This window comes from Electrophorus electricus, chromosome 15, assembly GCF_013358815.1.
Source record: "Electrophorus electricus isolate fEleEle1 chromosome 15, fEleEle1.pri, whole genome shotgun sequence".
Taxonomy (NCBI): Eukaryota; Metazoa; Chordata; class Actinopteri; order Gymnotiformes; family Gymnotidae; genus Electrophorus; species Electrophorus electricus.
In genome coordinates, this window is record NC_049549.1 from 1,160,724 (window position 1) to 1,181,644 (window position 20,921).

The following is a 20,921-nucleotide window of genomic DNA, read 5'->3' on the forward strand; positions in this document are numbered from 1 at the left end:
CATCGGCTCTGCCATCGAGCCGAAGCTTAATTCTGAGCGGTGATGCAGACAAGCATGGCCTGGATCTGTTTTATAAAAGGTTATCTATGCGTTCGATGAAATATTAGTCCTTGCTATTTTCAGTCATATAGGGTGTAGTGTAACCTAACGATTGTACCTTTAATGTAGCGATATTATGTTCCTGGAAGCTTAAATCATCATATCCCGGCTTTGACTGGAACATGAAATGTTCACAAATGTCACTTATGTGACATTTGGTCCTCAAAGGAAGTCCATGAACCAGCAACACTGAGAAATAATTGAGAAAAATCAGAGAGGCTTTCATACAAATTCACAGTATAGTGATCTGATGCATCTGAGAAAAGGTTTAAACACTTTGAGCAGGTTTACAAATCAAATAAAGAACTCCAAAAATACTAATTGCCTCATTTAGGATTTCTGTCCAACGTGGGTTTTGTTTTTTTGTTTTTTTTTTACATAATTAAACTAGGCTTATGGAAATAAATAGGTAGTCCTTAAAAACAATGCTTGCTAATCTGGAATGATAAAAGCTGTGTTTTCACACACACACAAAAAAAATACCCTTGTTGTTTAGGACTTCAACTAATGGCATATTGTTGGCACAAATAATTATGACCAGTTGTGCACTTTACTAACGTATCCTTCCTGAGTGTGTACATCCGGTGCCAAATTGTCCTTAAATTTTTAATGTTCCGGTGATGTTTGCTTCCTACACTGGAGTATTCCATGCAATAGCATCTAATGTACAGCCAGGACTTGGTACTGTGGGTAAACAACACAGAAATGCAAAAAAGAACCTGCAAATTATAACACTGTACAAAACCAAATAAACCAAAACAAATGACTTTTTTTTCTTCAAACAAAAGTGCACGACATCTAGATTTGTGCTGTGGTGTTGGGTACCATGGCTAACGGCCTTGTGGGAAACGTATGCGGATATTTCCAAGGTAAACGCACGCTGAAGCTAGGAGCTGCTCTCTGTCTACTAGTGCATTAATGGCTGAAACATTGGCATTCAAAGCTTTAGCTTCCCACACTCAAGGAGCGTGGGTTTTCAAAGCCATATTACAGCAGAAATGCTATCAAATGTACACAATATGATACCAATGCATAAGCATATACAGCGAGTCAAATGCACAGAAAGTCAGTTTGATACCAAATGGCTTGCTTTCACAGTACACATATACGATAGCTCCTCGATCTTTTGCGAAGTTAAACCCTAAGAAACTTACTTTGCTTCCATGCCATTGAAAAGATTCTTTTTTTTTAAATTATTATTTAGCTGATGGTTATACCAAGTGGTTTGTTATTTCAGGTAAACCAACAAGTTAAGAAAAATATTCGAAACGTTGCCAAAGTACTTTAAAAGCTTACAAGTAGCTGCCATCACAAGCACTGCTAAGAGTACTGTGACTTATTGTTAACGACTTGTGTTGGATGTTTGGATATTGTCTGACTCGGATTTAGTCGAAAGTCGCAATCGGTCCAGACCAGTGCCATATGAGTACAGGATGAGCTTTAAGTCTCGATGTGATGACCTTTAGGACCCAGTCTAATTAGAATCTGATCAACTTGGATCCACTCATCTAAAATACTTTATTGGTTGTAACGTCTCCCTATAGACTACATCGGTGGCAGAGACCTTTTTAGGTGTGCAAAATAAAAAGTGGAAATGCAAAAAATGTCATTGCACGTGTACGATACGTTTGGTGGGCGACCCTCCCTACTGCAGGTAGCGGTAGACTTTGAAACAGTGGTTTCCAGAGTCTGCCACAGCCACGTGGCCGTCGGAAGTGAGGGACAAGCCCTGGGGGCCGTACAGAGGGTCCGCCATCGTGTTGATGTACGACAGGAAGGACCCCGAGCTGTCGAACACCTGAGGCAAAGACATGTTGCAGGAGGTTTGTTTAGCCATTCAGATGCGGTTACGATGCTCTGTGCTGCCTTACAGAAACGACTGGGTTAGTTTACCAGAAAACCTGCTCCAGTCACAAGAGCACCGGGCAGCTTACCTGTATCCTGCTATTACCCCAGTCAGCAACGATGATGTTTCCATTGCTGTCCACTGCCACCCCTGTCGGGGCATTGAACTGACCGTTGCCTTCTCCATGAGAGCCGAATTTAAACAGGAACTCCCCGTCCGCATTGTAGACCTGGCGACAGGTAGACAGGACTTAGCTTAGCGGGGCGACAAACCTATATTGCTTTGTCCTTCAAAAGACTGTGACTAACGTATTTCACCTAAGGTTTACTTCTTATCATGAGGAACGGAGTAATGTGACAACCATGGGATTAGTAAAGGAGATGGGTTTTTTTGTGGATCATTACGTAACGTTAACATTTACGGAGGTGTAGGACGGGATGACGGAGCCTACCTTAACGGAATGGTTATGGAAATCAGTCACTATAATCTCATTCTTGTTGTTCACAGCCACAAAGTGGGGACCTGAAATGCACAGTGGTGAGGCAGAGAGAGACAAAGTGAGACCGACAGGCGAGCAAGAGAGAGCGCGAGCGGAGAACTCACAGGTCGCATCGTAGCACAGCGTTCAAACTGAGACTGAAATTTTCAGACATGTAGCGTTTCAACTGCTGCTGAAGATTTCAAATCTCATTGGCTGATTCTGTGTTGGCGATGCGTGCGCATGCTACTTACTGAATGCCGGTCCGGATTTACCCTGCTTTGGGTCTGTCGGAGTGTTCGGGGCACTTTTATCTAACACGAACAAACAGAGGACACAGAGACAAGTGCTCAAACAGGATGGGACAGATTCTCGTAAAAACTACACACTGGCCTTGACAAACACAGTCTACTTAATAACCGTGTTGCTGCAGGGTTGTCCGGAAAAGCTTCGTCTTTGTCTTAATTGATACGTGCACGTCGGTGACTCTAGGAGACTTTGAGCCGACTCGCCGCCCATCAGTTTCTCACTGCAGTGACGCGCATTAACCCGTCTATCGATTCTGAAATACAGGCCACTATACGGCTGGAAGTCCTATAATGTTACCTAGACACGGATTATCTGTGGTTTCGTATAACCGAACCCTGGCTACGTGGTTAAGAACAAGTCGCTGTGCAGCAAAGGCTTTATTAGCGTCTACCATTTACCACCCACATTGGACCATTTGAAGTAAAACTCAAACTCAGGCTATTAGCTGTCGGGTTGTTAGTGTTAGGCCACTAATGCATGGGGATGCTGCGGATTCCAGCCGGATTTGGAAGAAAGCTTTTACGGCCTCCCTTTTATATGGTCTGGATTTCAGAAGAATGGCTCCTAAAAGCTGATGTATTCTAGTCCTCAGCCAATACGGTAACTGGAACGCCCGAAATGTTTTCAGGAAGTGAACCTCGCTGAATAAGGCACGCTTTATTTGTTTAATTACATTTAATTAAGTCACTGTTGTTGTGAATGACAAAGATCAGATTGTCTTGTAGAAGCCATTCGTGCAGCAGTCTGGCTAATTCACAATTTATCCTTTTCATTTCCTTGTGTCTCGTTACTCGTGTAGAAAGAAAAGCACCTAAAAACTGCCTGTCCGATGTTCCTCTGGCTCCAAACTTGGTCACCAGCTTGCCGGTAGACTGGAAGATGAAAATGCAGCAGGCTTTGTTGTCTGCTGCTATGATGTGGCCATTCTTGTCCACGGCCACACCTTTCGGTCCCATCAGTCGACCTGCTCCAATTTTACTCTGACAGATTGAACACACAGACAAATTACACAGCGAAGAAAAAAAACAACCAAACAGGTAAACTCTTTTCTTCATCACTCTAGAAAACAAACAAACAAAAAAAACACCACAGGGCAGAGTTGAAAGGAGAGTCTGGGGTCGAACTCTCAGTCACTCACTTTAAACTTGCCGTCCGAGGAGAAGGTGGTGATCCATCTGTTGTCATAGTCAGCTACGATGATGTCGCCATTCATGTCCACGGTAACCCCGGTGGGTCGCTGCAGTTGCCCCGGGGAACGCCCTCTCACCCCGAAGCGGAGCTTGAACTGACCGTCATTGGAGAAGACCTGCAGCATGACAAATAATGACAAACACCCAATGAGAGCATGTATGAGTAAAACCACAACACCCCCCCCAAAAAAAAACAACAACAAATAACGACAATACAACAAACGTCAAAGCCGAGGCCAGTAAAAACAGGGTTGTTTTTATAAAAGGTGTGGGTTCTCCAAGGTTACGGCTCTGCACCTGTATGCACTGGTTGTTGCTGTCTGCCACCACGATGCGCCCACTGCTGGAGGTGGAGATGCCCTGCAGGTTGGAGAACTCGCCACGCTCCCGCCCGCGCGTGCCTGGCGAACACAAAACACCACGCCACCACCAGATCAGCGCCGGCTGCACTTCCAGTGGGGTGGGCCGAGCGCGTAATCATTAAACTGCCACGTCCGTTTCCGGGCTGCCCGCACGCACCCACTCTGTAGATCAGCTCGTCCTCGATGGGGTTCTCCTTCTTCTTAGCGGTGCTGTACATGCTGGAAGGCCGGCGCACGGCCTTCTGGCGCACGTGCCCGCCGGCGCCGCTCGCCCCGGGCGACTTCACGCGCCTCTTCACGTCGTCCGGGGACTGCGGCGCGTCGCATGGGCGCACGGCACGCAGGCGGAAGGGGCTGCCCCGGATGGGCTGCCCGTACAGCAGCAGGGTGAAGGAGAACTCGCCCTCGGATCGCAGCGTGTAGCCCACCTCATACGTGCCATTCTTGTTGTCCGTCACCTCGGGCTCGGCGACGGGGCCGTCGGGCCCCGCGATGCGGGCGGTCAGCGCCGCGTTGCCCGTCTTCACCAGCTCGCCGGCCTTGTCCTGCAGGCAGGGACCACCGGGGACTCAGTTTGGTCTCATTTTAGTCTCTGCGGACTCTCACTGGACGCATTTGTGCAAACGGACAACTACAGGGTTCGTTACGTCATCGACTATCACCACGCAATTTGTTTTGCCGCTGCTCGGTGCTTTTAGAGTTGTAAACTAATCAAAAGTTTTGCCTGTGTGGATTAGAGTCACTGACTAGCTAGTCCTTGTCGTAGCCAACGTCTAGCGGGCCCAAGAACAGACCGACGGTCAGATTTAACCCCTCGCAGCCCTTCTCACAAGCTCCCACCGACGCGTCCCCGGCGACGTTTACCTTGGTGGTGACGGTGACCGTGGCGGGCTGGCCCACCACGGCGTGCCGGAGCCCCTCGCCCGTGGCCACGCTGGTGTGGCCCACGGCGCTGGTGGTGAGCAGCGCGCCCAGGTTCTGGATGGAGCGTCGCAGACCCTCAGTCTCCACCTGGCACTCCAGGTGGCCGTTCTCGTGCGGCTGCTCGGGGAAGTCATGGCGGGCGAGGGCGCCCACGCGCTCGCCCATCTGCTTCTGCACCAGCAGCACCTCGGCGGCGCTGCCGTGGCTCAGCGCCTGCTCCGTGAAGCTGCAGCTGCTCTCCACGTTCTCCCTACCCTGCTGCAGTGCCGACAGCTGGGCCTGCAGCACCTGCGCAGAGGCGGGTGGAGGTGGGTGGAGGCGGGTGGAGGCGTACGCCTCTGGAACTTTACGCTCGCTGTAAAGCTGCGCTGGGAATATGTCTGCTCTGTTCACAAAAACAATTATTAACCTGCTCCCCTTGCTGCTCGGTGAGTCGTTTTTCTGTCAGAGGTAAGATGCATTAAAACCCAGAGACGCAAAACTCTTGCTTTGTTGGCAGTATTTCTAATAGAAAATCTAACACGAGGTTTTTCATCCTACATTTCATGATGTAATCAAGGGCCAAGGAATCCATCGCCAAATTAGTTTGCAAGGTATGACTTATGTGACCCAATACGTCAATTTCCCTTGAACACGAGGGAAATTTCACTTGAACAGCGCAGTCGTGCGCAACCATCGCCCCGGGACTGGACGGGCCAGAGCTGTTCTCAGATCAGCCGGCTGGAGTCGCGTGCGTACCTTCTGTTTGGCGCCGCAAATGTTCTCCAGGTCGGTGATGAGAGTGCTCTTGCGGTGGTGCAGGGCCCTCTCCAGCTCCTCGAAGGTGCTGCTAATCTCGCTGATGGCCTCGCTCTTCCGCTCGGCCAGCTGCCTAGAGATCTCGTTCACCAGGTCGACGGCCGCCGTCAGCTGTGGAAGCCTGGAGGAGAGAGAGAGGCGGTGAGGGAGGAAGGTTGCGTCAAATGTGCCGCGTCATGCTGCGGTTCCGATGCTTAAGGCAAGAGTGGGTGGCCCGTGGGGAGCGACTGATCCTCTCCGCCGGGCTGCGAGAACGTCGAGTGGAAAACGAGACGATAATTATGAGCGGAAAATGAGCTCTGTAATGGCACGTCGCTGCTTTCTTTTATTGGATCTTCGTGGCGTGTCTCGCGGGTCAAGACGTTACACACGCTGTGGTTTAATGGGTTTTTGCTCTGTGACATCACACGGTGATCGGAGAAACAGCAGCGGTACAGCTTGCGTGACGCTGACTGCACGGTTATATTTCAGCCCTGTTATCATTACACTGCGCGTCACAGCCCAGTCTGAGAGCTGTAAGTGGTTGTGCATGACCGGCGGGGGGGCATACGGGCTGTCTGACCTGTTCCGAATGGCGTCCAGCTGGGTCTTGAGCTCCGCTTTGTGCTGTTCCAGGACATCCCGCAGCGGCACGGTCATGTGCTCCCGGTGCTCGCCCGCCGTGCACTCCAAACACATGGCTGTCTCGCACGACTCGCAGTAGAACTCCATCACCTGCAGAGGGCGCACAGGAGACTCATCGGGGAACAAACAAATACAGGGAACTAAACCAAGCGTGCAATAATGTCATTTTCCACATTTGTAATAATATGCAAAATATTTCTGTTACAAGTACCGCATGAGTGAATCCATTTCTGTTTAGTAACAGAGTCTAGATGTGTTAGTCAGAGCCACACTTAGTTTGGAATAACCCTTTAACCCTCCCAGCAACACGCCCCTGCCCCAGATATGCCTCACCTCCCTAGTACTGGTCAACGTTTTTGTTCTGAGCACATTTACTAATGATTAAATGCCAAAATTATTTTTAAAAAGTGTCATTTGTAACAGTCAAACAAACTATCAAATCTTGGCAAAATACCTTTGATTATTTCGTTTGTCGTTCCATTTTTTTTTTTTTTCTTCTTCAGTTTTCATACTATCACGGCATTTGGCAAATGGCTTTATGTGGTACGCGAGCGGCTGGCGCCTCACCTTGCCCTCGTGGTTGGGGCAGGAGAGGGACTGGGCAGAGGCAGCGGCGCTGGCCGACTCCAGCGCGCCGCAGGCCTCGGGCTGGGCACACTCTGACTCCCTCTGCAACACTTCCATCAGGTTGGTGATGAAGAAGTTATTCTGCAGTGCCGCCACGCCCTTCTCGGGCAGGATGGACGTCTGTCGGCACACCGGGCAGGACAGGGTCAAGGACTGGGGGGGGATGTAGTTCTGCAGGCATCTGTGGAGGTCAGAGGGTCGGGGGTGAACTACAGCGCCAGGCAGCGGGAGCGCCATCCCCTTCGAAGCTGGCGCGGAGGTCCGCGGGGTGAGCCATTTTGCATGTCGCACTTTAAAACTCTCTGGATTTGCAAACCTCGTACTTCTCATACTTTAGGTTTAAAATAAGCAATCGACATGGTGGTGCTGGAATGCCTGTGTGCAATGCAGGTTTGCAAATGACTTAAATTACAAACAAACATTCTGTTCGCCGGACGACAAATGTTCAGTTGTCCGCAAGTCCTCGTACAGTGGATGTGATACGCTGACATTCTGACAAATATATGCCGTGTGTGTAAATGCTGAAAGGTTAGATCTGAGCAGTGATGTATTGTCCTAGCGATACAAAAAGCAGTAGAAATATGACCATCCCTGCAGTAGTTCAGTCATGGTGGGTGCTTTTCTACATGTTCTCATAATATGGCAATGTGGCAGCTAAATCCACTCTGGCACCGAATAAAAGCGCCCCAGTAACCCGGCAGCCCGCCGGCCGCCCTGGTGGTGGAGGGGTGGAGCGTACCTCTCACAGAAGGTGTGCAGGCAGGGCAGGACTTTGGGGTTGTGGTATCGCTCCAGGCAAATGCTGCACACCAGGAACTGCTTGTCTATCTGCCGCACCACGGGGCTGGTGTTGCCCGGCTCGCGCTTCGCCATGGCGAGAGGCATTCACAGGAGGAGGAGGAGGCACACGCACCTCTCAGCCTGCAGAGAGACACAAAAGAGGCACTGATAAATTGTGAATCAGAGCGCAAAGGAGCGAAGGCATCTCAGGGCTGCTGTACTTTTAGCATCAAGTAGGAAGCCGAAGAGAAACGCCAGAGTGGACACAGCAAGAGAGGACGTTCGCTTTGATGTGACGTGAGGGCAAATGTTTGTGCTGCTGGTAAATTATAACTAGGTTACATTATGAAGAAATTGTTCTCCTTTAAAGTGACTTTAATGCCTGAAGCATGCTTTGTGTTTTGATTCTGGAATGAAAGGGCCAGGGGTTCAGTCCTGGTCCTGGAAATCTGGAAATCTCTAATCATGGGAGGAAGCCACTTGTCAGTAACTTTCATATCCTGGAGATACAATCACTTACACACGTTGCACCACTCACTTGAAACCATACTAGCCCCCTTATGGGTAAAACCATGAGTGTACCACCTACTGCTTCTTGTGCCCCCCACTCTAGACCATTCCCAACACTCCATCCCATTCCCAACACTCCATCCCATTCCCAACACTCCAACAAGCAGCATACGGATCAGGTCTATTCATAGCCATTATCCCAATATTTGACCCAATATTAACCCAACATGATGATATATTTTCTGCTATTGTGCTAAATGGTGTAACAGTGTGTTTTTCTGAGCACACCAAGGGCTCTGTACTTGTAGATTACATGCATGTTGCATATAATATAAAAATTTAGGTCAATTATACCAAGTCTGTAAACAACGAATTGTGTCATACAGGCAAAACTGCATAGAAACAAGGGTCTGATTCAGTGTAAGAGATTCATAATAAGAGATTTTCAAAATCGTAGTGAAGTACAGTTTCCAGAGAAACAGAACGAACACAAGTACCTCTTCAGCCATGTTTGCAAAGAGCTTCTGAGGTAGTAAGAAGAGAAAGCAATAAATATGAAAACAACTTTTGTAAATATAAACTGGTTCTTCCTCCTACAAATTCAGAAGCATTCTACTTAGAGAGAGAGAGAGAGAATATCTTTATGAATGTGGCACTACTGTTTTCTTGTGTATTGACTCTGCTCCAACTTGTTAGTAAACCTCAGAGAAACTAAATATCCTGAAGATGTCACTAAGCATCACATCATTATGATGATGGTACATTTTGGCCATATTGGCCACCCATATTTCACTCGGGGCAAACACAGGACTGCTGTCCAGGATCTGATCTGTCTGTCAGCAGACTCAGTCACACTGAGTGAAGAGACACACACTGAGCCTCCTCAAAAACCCCTAGCTACCCCTTAGCTACTCATCTACTACATAAGTTGCTCTCCCCAATGAGTAGCTCCAGACTCAGCCTCCAACATGTGGTGTTCTCTTGTTAAACCCTGCCGTGCTCCTCTTGGTACAACATCAATATGGATGAAGGAAGTTCGGTTTTGTATTTCAGACTTTTTCCCAGCCAGACAAGGGAGCTGATCACTGCAGCTTCTAAGAATCCAAATCATCAAAGTATTCATTGGAAACTACGATACAGAGCTTATGTAACTCCTCAGAAACAGCTCCATATACACCTAGTCACTTTTCCAACTGCATTCCAACAGTGTTCCATTTCTGTTTCAAGTGCGTTAGAAAAGCACCTTAGTTTGACACCAGATGTGTTTTTTAAAACTATTTCTTAAACTTTTGTTTGTCACCAAACAAAACTTATGGCTCGCTTCTAAACTATTTATTATTAAATCACTGGTAAACCGCTGGTATGCCACATGACTTTGTTAAAGTGGAGTCCTCGCTTCTCTCGCACTGGGTTGATCCTAGAGTGGCATGTGGAATAATGCTGATATCTTTATATAACTCGGTGTATAACAACAAGCTTTGTGTCTGCAAATTATTTGACAAAGTGTATTTGCAGCAAAGCTAGCTGCATTTATCAAAAAAAGCAGTCATGTGACACACTGTGCATGCCAATTACAAAGCTGCAGTACCGAAGGCACTATTTGCATTAATGAAACCGAGGAGGCATTTCCATGCTAAACGCAGCCAAGGCATCTTTGCCAGTGACTTTGGGGGTGGGGGCTTGGCTCCCCCACCCGATGCCCTCGTCTTGTTTCGCTGTGCTGGGACTGGGACGTGCCGCTGTCATTACCGTGACACTGGGCATGTGGCGAATGCTGGGTGGGAGGCCTGTTTTTTTCTACAGAAATAGCCGAGGCCGCGTTCTCCGCGGTAGCGACTGTTTGGGGGTCGCCTTTGTGCCCCTTCATTCCCCGTATGTTTGCTGGTTCTGCTGGTGGATAACATTCCCTTAGTGTTGTCATACTCTGACGTACAAACCTTCAACATTTTTCTCTTTGCTGTGCTCGTACGGATCTGAAAAGTTCTTCCTTCCTAAATCCCCATGCATGCCATACTATAACCCTATAACCCAGCATCCCATATCAGCCCATATTCAAGCCTGTTAAAAAAAATAAATAATAATTTAAAAAAAACTAACTCATGTCAGCATATATCTCATGTTGTATGTTCTTGTTAGCTAGGTGAGTCTTGAAAAATTCAGGCTATAATCTATAATTTGAAAGATACTACAACGCAAAACACATGTTAAATGAGCGAAGAATAATGTAGCAGTCACAAAAACAACTTTGTGTCTGCAGTGTCAACACAATCTTTTCCCATTTTACAGTGAACTGGTAAGTATTTGGTGGAAAAGCAATTCCAAACAAGGTTCAAGGTATTGATCAAATTTAAAGATTAGGCTAATCCTACAGTCTACAGTCAGCCTAACTGAATTATGGTGATTCTCTAAACCATAATTCGGTTACCCTGAGGCTCAGCCAGCTAAACACATTCTAACAGCATGTATGCATCAATTATGCCAGACTCGATCACACCCAAGTTGCTTTATATTAAAAACTAAATGGACTGTGCACTACAGGCATGGTCTTACAACCATGACATTACAACGGTTACCATGACATTACAACCATTACAACAGTGTTACCAATAAAACAGCAGGATGTACTTCAGGTATTGTGCAACGTCCACATTTCTCTAAATTCCTGCAGAAAGCCTCGGAGGAAAACATTTCTCTTAAGGCAAACTAATCTCTTAAGGCAAACTAATCCGAAAAGAAAAGAGTGACTTCCATAAATCTTGTCAGAAGCCTGAAAGGCAGGCCAGTTTCCACATTAGACCCGAGGTACAAAGTAAGCCATGCGTGCCTTTAATCGGCGTCATTACTGTCCAAATGCACAGGATTAAAATGGAGCTCTGAGCCTCACGCGACGCCTTCCTGCCGACGTGTCCCGGTGATGGAGAGGGGAATCGCACCCTGAGCCGTGCGTGATCCGGGCCAGCATCGCTGACACTGCTCACATCACGGATAGACCCAGCTGGGGGCATGACAGCACAGCAGAGGAAAAGTGCGCACTCACCCTGCGCCGTGTTCACTCGATCACTTCCTCTTGGCTAAAAGGCATACTTGGCAGCTCCTTTGTTGGTGTAAAGAAAAACGAATCCCTTAATTAGCGCTTTTACAGCCGAGACCATTCGCACTGGCCGGCTCTCGCTCTCTCTATAAATCTCTCTCTCTCCAACTCTCTCACTGGCTGTGAGCAAGCGAGGTCTGCGTACTGCCTCTTTTCTGCTAGCTCCGTGTTGCTAGGTGAGAGAGGAGAGAAACAGGAAGCCTCAAAATGGCACTTCCTAAAATTCCTCGCGGTTCCTTCCTCCAAGTCCTGCTGGTGTGGCTGTGTACGAGAGAGAGAGAGAGAGAGAGAGAGAGAGAGAGAGAGAGAGAGAGAGAGAGAGAGAGCAAGCGAGAGAGGGAGAGGGAGAGAGAGAAGGAGGGAGAAGGCGTGAGAGATAAAAGGGCAGCTGTCTGTGTGTGAGCGTTGGCTGGTTCCAGCCCCCTGCATTAAATGGGCTGAGATGGTTCTCGTGTGTCTCATCGTGGGCAGAAAACCAAACAATGCTCAGGCCCAGTAACCAAGGAGCACTGCAGCAGACGGCCTTGTCCAGGCAGCCCGCCTCCCCCCTTCCTGATAGGCTAGGTTCCTGCAGCGGGGCCTCGGTTCACCCAACTAGATTCCGCTCCACTTGATTCAGAGAGTCGTTTCCAGACGTCACTGCGACTCTCTAGACGTTCGGGCTGAACCCGCACCTTCGCCGTGACTTTCCCTCCTAGGAATCTGCTGCGTTGGACTCGCAGTACCCGCAGCTCATCCTCACCGGGCCACGTGTGAGCTCATCTAAACACCCGCTGTGAAAATCTCTTCCAAAAACTGAAAAATCCGGAGTGCTGACTGGAGAGGTGAATATTCCACAAATACTCGATTAGGCCTGTTTGCGTCCAGTCTCATTCGTGCCTACATCAGATTGCTGACCCAGGCCTTCTAGAAGCAACCTCGAAAAAAGGTCCTTGAATGCACCAGAACCAAAGGCCACTAAAGGGAAGTTTCCTTCCATGATCAGGGATGTGTGCACAGGCAGAGAGCAGGAACGCTGGGGGAGGGAACGCCGCCGGCCAACTGCATGCCAAGCGGACGGGTTAGTCCGCGCCATCCCCGCGGCCAAACGGTAAGGGGCACGAAAAATAAAACAGGAGCGAAATTCACTGCCTGTGAAAAATGTGCAGGCACAGTCTGTGTGGAAATCATACTGGAATGCCATCTGTGCTTCCTGTCTTAAAACAGGGAAGCCACCCCTTCAGTTTTCCCCATCAATGTGCCATCCTGATAAATGGGTTCTCTGCTGGGCTGGAGTTTAATCTGACTACCATGGCGCTTTCCATTCAGAGGAGAGCTCATGTTGGCAGTTATCTGCTCTGCAAGGCCTGCTCTTTTGTTCCATGCGCTAGGCTCAGGTGCAACATCCCACCCCACACCCCCCGCAGCCCAACCGAGTCTGTGCGGGACGATAGCGGCGAGCTGTGTGATCGGTTCATTCTGTAAAGTGGCTGCTTCGATTTATCAAGTCATTTCCCTTTTCAAGTTGTGTGATCACAGGGGAAAAAGGACTATGCCATATTACTCCATATTATCACTATTATGCATTGAAATATGACCAACAAAACCACACTTTCAAATGACGGGAACAGGCTTACCGTTGTGGAGCGAGTGCATGTGCTGAGCCCATCGTGAGAAATGGATGGCTAGTGCTCGCCTGCATGGTTAAAAACTCTCCTATGAGAGTGGCTCCTACATGGTGAAATGCCATGTACCCGAAAACCAAAAGCACTGTTCTTCACCAGAAGAAAAGTGCATTTTATTTTTGGCGAGAGCACACGAGCACGTGGTACAGATATTGTCGATATATCATCTGTTGAAACCTGGATTGCTGGGCACTGCCTATCCTCAGAAGTGTCTCGCGCTGATAGATCGCAGTCCTGTCTCGCTGAGTCTTACGTAAGATGCGTCTACTGGCCTGGAGTGTGTGGTGAGACAGGAGTTTGGGCCGCAGTGACTCACACACTGACAGAACATGCATAACAATAAACCATTCACAACACCAAATTATAAACATGATTATTAACATGCACTACCATGACGACAGAATCTCGTTACACACATTGACACGATTTTGCACTTATGGTCTTCTCGTGTGTTGCACCACGGTCCTGGAGGAATGTTATTTCCTTTCACTGTATATAGCTGGAAAAACGACAAGGGAGCCTCTTGGCTCTCCACGATGACAGAACCACCTACTATCCTGACATTATTCTCATTAATTGCATCTATATTTAGAATAATTAACCTGACAATCCTCAAGATGTAGTTTGCAAACTGTAATTGCTGTTTATTCTATTTTAAGATGCCGTTTAGACTGCCAACGATGAATGAGCCCCAAGGACCTGCTGTGGTTGTACAGACTCTCACTCTACCACTGGGATTCGGATCTGCGGGCGTTCTTCCTGCCCGTCAGTGGCTGGGGGGCGGTGTCACCCGGAGCCACGGCAGTCAGCGTGCTGCGTTCAGGAGGGAGGGGTCCATCCCAGCAGCAGCGTCTCTAAGCAACCGAGCTCTTCTCGAGTGTAAAAAATAAGATCAATAATATGATCGCTGTCGGCTTTAAGGAGCAAAGTAAATAACGTAAATCAAAGACAACGGCTGGAGTTACACCACAGTAATTTAATCACCAAAAACAAACAAAAAAAAAAAGTGGAAAGGTGGAAGTCTCTTTTATCCCAACATTCGGAAGTGCCTCTCTCTCTGGTCCCGGAGCCCCTGAAGTGTGAAATTCCGGCTCTGTCGCGGTGCTCTGAAGTGGCCAGTGAGCGCTGGCGCGCTACAAAGGGCCCGCTACAGAGGGCCCTCTCCAGCAGGAGACGCCTTGGCTTCTGTTCTGCCTATCCACCGTGAATGGAACTGCCCTCTGGTCAACCTCACAGCTCTGCTGTCCTTAAAAGCCGATCGGAATCTGTTCCTGCCTATTAACTCAAGTCTGGTCCACCAGCTCCTGCTGTTTACAGAATCATTCAAGGGCGTTTTATCAATCCGTCTGTACTGTGTAATGGCACTGCAATGCAGAACTAGTCAGAGTCATGACGTGAACCTTAAAAATAACTAAAGACTAAAATGGATGAAATGTTTCCAGCAATAATCCAGTGGTGATATTCTATTAGTCCTTTTCTTTGCAGAGTAATTTTCAATGTTGGTTTAAAGCTCATATTACAAAAAAAAAAAAAAAAAAAAAAAAAAAAAAAAAGACTGACTGCATTCAATTCACATTGCAAATAATTTCAAAACCACTAGCTAGGGAAAACCTTCTCGCTCATTTCCATAATTGTTTAGGGATTTAATTGTATTTAATTTAATTGGTGGTTTAGTCAGCTAAATTCCATAAATGGAACTGAAACTGTTTATTCATATGTGTTATGTGCACACTGGCTTGTGAATGAGATAAAAATCAGTTGCCACGGTTGATTTGTCTTGTTGCTGTTTTTGTTGTTTTTAATAAAAACAACACTTGTATTAACACTGGGTTTTACTGACTTCAGTGTGCTCCACTGATTGTTATTTTTAGCGCACAAGATGAACATTGTGTAAAGCGGTTTCCAGGTCCAGGGTGAGGTGAGGCAACACCTGCCTGTTACAGAGTGGACCGTATTTTATGCTAAAATTATCCAGTTAAGGCTCACGAAAGTGATGTTTGTGAAGCAGCCTGCGAAACGCTTCAAATAAACAATGTGACACTTGTGACTAGAGTTAACCAGTGCAATGAGTGTTTAGGTAATAGCTATATTTCAAACCGAGCTGCCAAACTGTGACCTCACGGACAGAAGGATGCTATTGCCGACAACGTCAAATAACTGTTTCACTTCTAATAGTGAAGTGTGTTGGATCTGGACCAGAGCCTGAATGGATATCTGGAGAGCTAGACAAGCATGGTCTGCACTCACTGAACTACTGCGAAAGAGCTTTACGTTTCAAAAGAAACACACGCAGGTTTGCATAAAGTAGATGGTATTAGACTGTACACCGAGAAAGAGCGAGCCAGAGCAAGAGTCTCGCAAACTGCCATGATATGATGATGGGCAGGAATGGAAACTAAGGGTAATGCATGACTGAATCCGTGTGAGACATTTTGGAGCAAGCATTTCCCCCCCCACACACACACACACACACACACACTTTCTGCAAGGTCTTAATATTCCAAACTGCTGAGTACTGCTCAGCTCCTGTTTGTGTCTCGAGAATTCGGTTGCACCAGCTGCCACTCAAACAAAGGTAAGCTCGTCTCACACCTCAATCTCGTCTCACCACAGTGCCTTTAATAAAGGCCTGACGTTTCATGACTTAGTAAACATGGCAGTAGAGGACAAACATGCTTTATGCACCACGCTGTTTTCTGAATGACATGCATTTATAAATACTCATAGTGCCATACAGGCATATATCTGAATAGATCATCTGTTTATCCCATGAAAGGCAATCATCAACATCATCACAATTATGACGTTATTATCATGATTATTATTATTTATTTTTATTATTGTTTTATTTCTAGAACCATGTAGGGAACTACAGCTTGGGGTCAGTACCAGAGAAGCCTAGTGACCCCTGTTCAACAGTATCTAGACCGTCCAGCTCATGAAAGTCCCCACTGAGGAACCTCACTGAAACACTGATATGCTGAAAGCCTACTGAAGAGAACATGTCTCTGACAGCAAGTTCTCTTTACCTGATGATATGTACAAAAGCATAACATCTGTCCTTTGCAAGTCAGCAAATGCACTTATAGAATGTTTAATGTTCCACAAAATAAATTCCACTGATGATTCTTTGGAAAATTAATACTTTGGGAATTTTCTGAAAATCGTATTTGCCAGAAACAAGGTGAGATTCTTCGCCGTTACCGGCCTTTTCCCACTGGCAAAAGTAAGGACGCCGGCTACTTTTGTAACTGAGCTGAAAAGCCTTGGTTTGTGCAGCTGGGCTTGGCTGAGCCTGGACAGGATGATATCTGTGGGAGGAGCGAAGAAGTGCCGTCCTGTTACATTCCTACTGACTTCCACAGACACCACAAAGCTGTGAACACTCTGAAGCAAGACGGTAAACCAACAAAGTCACTCAGTGGCATGACGCAGGATGTGGCAAGTAAAGTAAATATGATTGTTAAACAAAAAAACAACATGCACCCTTCTTCCTGCTGTTGCTTGGGAAAGGTCAAAATGTCAGAGTACGGCTGTGCACGACTTAGTTCTGTGACTCTGTCCTGTCCTGCAGAGAGTTACTAGAGTTACCATGCATTCCTAAGCTGTTGTCCTTTCAAAGAGACCCACCAGGAAAAATCTTTCCGGAAGTACATTTCATCACGACTGGGAAGGAGCCACACCTCATGAGGGGTGAGTGAGCAGTCTAAGTGACTGTCTGGTATATTGGAGCTCCCTGCCTGCAATCCAAACACCCAAGGCACTGGAAAGAATGTATTTCTATTGTTGCGCAGCTAACAAAGGCAACCTGACACAGGATTCCCTTTCTGTGGTGCTACGTTTTCCGCAAGGTCTGCTGGAAAATGTACTTCACCATCCGTGTATGTGGTCTTGACAACCTTTTCAGCACCTCTTAATTGGAAGCATTCATGGCAAACGCTTCAGTTAAGAGGGCATGGAACACCTGCTGTCTGTGAGCAAGTCCATGGCCGGGCTGGTGTCTTGTCAATCTGCCCAGCGCATACCCATTTCCAAGATTTCCTGGACTGATATCCAGGAGTAGCTGCTTAGTCCAGGCATTACACTTACTGGTTCTCTGAACTCTTGCTTTAGGCTAAGAGCTACCTCAGTTCCGCCTTATGAGAAATGTGTTTCTGCACTTAGACATCCACTGTCCATGGTGGTCAGTAGATATGAAAATGGCAGTTATAAAAATACAGCCGAGCTGTCTGTTCCTTGGAATCTGCGAGAAGGTTCCTGGAAGACATTTTTATGTGACCAGGTTATTTATATTGTTTACTGCATCATACATCATACTGGTGTTTGACTTTGTATATATAACATTTTGTGGTTGGTAATAAAAAAAAAATAGACCTGACGTGTCTGATATAAGGCTCACCTACGAGTATTAGCCTGATGAGTGTTGTAATCCAGACTGCAGTACGAGTTAATGAGCTTTAATGATTTTTTTCTTGCATTTTCTTTGGAGGGGGGGGGGGTTTACCCAGGCCATGACCATAACAAGAATAGTGGACATGCAGTTTTTATTTTATTAATGAAAACAGACCAGGTTTGTGCTTGTTTGAAGGTGATTTACGCCAAGTCTATGCCATCAGAGAAGGTTGTGTTGTGCGCGGCATCACAACACATCATACTAATGCCTGTTATGGTCTGGTTACACTTTTTAAGCAGCGTCGTGCACAAACTTTGGATAGAGGAAGAACTAAGATGTTTTAAAAGGGCACTGTGGGAGCGCATTTCCACGTTTTTATTGTCGCAAACATAAGTAAAAAGGAGACGTCAGCCTTGTGTGCAAGGTGAAGATGAACTAATCCATTGGCTTTAGGGCAAAAGGTTGGGGCACAAAAACTAGCAGCATGGTGTGAACAAATTTGCTAAATTTTTAAAAACTCTTGGTCACACACAACCAGTTGTGCCTGCCCTGCTGAGAAATGTACATTTTACATATAACTTCATAGCTCATTTAAAGATACTATTTAAAAACGGTGTCAGGGACCGGGTACATGCCCCCCTCGTGTGCATGCTGTTAAGTGAATACGAGTTCGACACCCTTGGAAAAGAAATTGCCAAACCAGCCCTTAATGTAAAAAAAGTGACCTTAAGAGAAGAGTAGCGGTAATGAACCCCTATGTCAACACCCCTTGGGTCACACGCCACATTTGTCGCCATATAAAACGGCACAGACATCAAAAAGGAGAAGAAAAAAAAAGCACATTGATTTGGAAAACACAAAATGTTTATTACACCGAATGAAAGACCGGTCTGTCATCCTGCATTTAATGTGAAACGCCATATATTTTTGGCACTTTTACCATCCCACTCTAAAGTAATACCATTATTTAAATGCGCTGCCGCTCACTTGGAGACCCCTGCTCCAAGCTCGATGTCCAGATCAGACTCCAAAACGCGTCGTTAGCGCAGGGTCATAGCACCATCACACTGGTGCGTGGCGTTACGCATCGTGCTTGGCGTTACACTTCGATAATAAAGCAGCCAATCTCTGCAGTCGCCATCCTGCTGGCCGAGATCGGGTCTCTTCTCAGCTGCAGCACCGCCCGACAGGACGGGTGAACTGGAATAAGATACGTAGACACAGCTGACCTCGCACTGGAAAGGACGGCCATGCATTTGCAACGGGACTGTTGCCCTCTAAAGTCAGAGCGATGTGTGGACACCAGCTGTCCACCTTTGGGAAGCGCCTGGTTTTGCGCTAATGTCTCCAGCTTCAGGGTTGCGCACGCTAACCATCAAACGAGCCATTTACAGCGCCGGGGCGAGCGCTGGCCCTTAAAGAGCCACGTCGGACACGGACACGGAATTATTCGGTCTCCCCTCCAAAAATTCACATTCAGCGAATCTAATGTGACAAGAGGCATGAAAAGGAAAGAAGAAAAAACAAATAACTCACGTGGACGTCCGTCGAACATTAACGCAGCGCCAACATCCCGTCAAAGTTTGCCCGTCTTACACAGAAAGGAACAATAGCGGCGACACAACGACCAGTAACCCTTTCTCTGTGGGAGACACTGGGAGCAAACGGCGGAATGGGCTCAAAGGAGGGCCATGAGGGCGGGAACAAGCGTAAAGTGCCGAGTGATTGGACAGCGCAGCACTGGGCGGGGTTACACTGTCCAATGGGATGCAGAGGCTCTGATAACGCGCAACATCTCGTTAGACCTTTGCTGCTTCCCGTTCCTGCAGAGACATGGCTCAGTACAACGCCCAGTAATGGCTTAAGGCGGACAGTATTACCCGGGATCGAGTCTACAGCACCAACTATTTGCGTGTTAATTATACACAGACCTATGACCACTAACAGGGCAGTTCCAGCGTCCTCATCTTAAATAAAGGGCAGACGCAGCTTCTCAAATACCTCTGCGCCTCCTCCTTCGAAAGGCAAACCAAATTGTCTGCATTAAAGAAACACCCTCCCCCTTTGTCATGGTTTTTGTGCTGTTTAATACCGATGTGTTCCAGAGTAATCCCGCATCACACGCCGACAGAGGTCAGGGAGGCGATGAGTCACTGCACCAGGCTGAGGATGGAGGGATGATGGAGGGATAGCAGCGAACGTGTGGTGAGAGACAATGAGCCAAAGCAGTCTGAGGGTCAGGCACTATTTACAGTGTCGCGTGGGGGGAGGTAAAGACAGTCATCTTCAGCTTTCAAGGAGAAGGAGGGGGTTGCCATGGAGACTGCATCCAGCCAGATGGTAGGAGCAGGCTGCCTCCCTTAGCCATGTCAGCAGATATTACTCCATGACACAGGCTGAGCAGCAATGTGCACTTGTGTGATCTCTCTCTCTCTCTCTCTCTCTCTCTCTCTCTCTCTCTCTCTCTCTCTCTCTCTCTCTCTCTCTCTCTCTCTCTCTCTCTCTCTATCTCTCTCTCTCTCTCTGTGCATTAAGCTTGAGCATCACACCAGGGATATTCATCTACTGCATTACTGGATGTTATGAGAAATAAAACAATAAAAACAATTTGGCTTCAGACAGTTGACATCTTCACATGACACGCTGCATTTAAAATCGACAAAGTGATCTTCTTCTTTTTTTCCCCTGAACTGTAAAGGCAATGCATGTTTCAGCAAATTTGTGCATATATTTAAACTTAAACTGGATGTAAGAATTTAAAGGTATTTCTCTTGTTATCAACAAGTTGCAAGCCTCCTCAAAACACTGTCCAGATACAGGACGAACTGCTGTGTAAAACAGCACACGGCTGCATCTTCTGCCTAGAGGCCATATTTGAAACCTCTGCAGCCTCTCCGACCACCTCACGTAGTCCCAGCCCTTCCTCAGCCTCCCTGGGGAAGGCCGCAACCCTGCCCTCACCCCACTCAGCCAGCAGTCTCGGGCAGCTGAGGAGGGCACTCCTTCATCTCCTGTTACATGCACGCGGTTCGGAGGCACAGCGTAGCGGCTGTTACTCCCCGTCGCAGTGCTCGCGTTCGCAATGCTGGTATCGCACAGGGAAGCAATATGCAAATTAGCCCTCTAACAGATCGCAACTTTTTTTTAATACATGCTGCAAGAACCCCGACTAATGTCAGTCGGGCCGGAAGAGAGCTGTGTGGGTGTTCTGCAAAATCACAGCTTT

The 20,921-nt window shown here is 47.3% G+C and overlaps 1 protein-coding gene across 2 annotated transcripts; it reads right to left on the reverse strand.

Moving 5' to 3' along the window:
* Nucleotides 1–80: 80 nt before the first annotated feature.
* On the reverse strand, nt 81–20,118 carry trim3a (tripartite motif containing 3a). Of its 2 annotated transcripts, none has more exons than XM_027017945.2 (14): nt 19,232–20,118; nt 7,997–8,178; nt 7,198–7,438; nt 6,569–6,720; nt 5,947–6,127; nt 5,149–5,496; nt 4,442–4,829; nt 4,220–4,323; nt 3,871–4,038; nt 3,544–3,712; nt 2,678–2,737; nt 2,397–2,467; nt 2,034–2,174; nt 81–1,897 (listed from the first exon to the last, which is right to left on the reverse strand). In XM_027017945.2, the coding sequence occupies exons 2-14, from the start codon at nt 8,140–8,142 to the stop codon at nt 1,745–1,747; spliced, it is 2,322 nt and encodes a 773-aa protein (XP_026873746.2). In that variant the 5' UTR covers nt 8,143–8,178; nt 19,232–20,118; the 3' UTR covers nt 81–1,744. The 2 variants fall into 2 exon arrangements, with proteins under 2 accessions (XP_026873746.2, XP_035389825.1); XM_035533932.1 differs by lacking the exon at nt 19,232–20,118 and adding an exon at nt 11,585–11,880.
* Between the last annotated feature and the right edge of the window lie 803 nt (nt 20,119–20,921).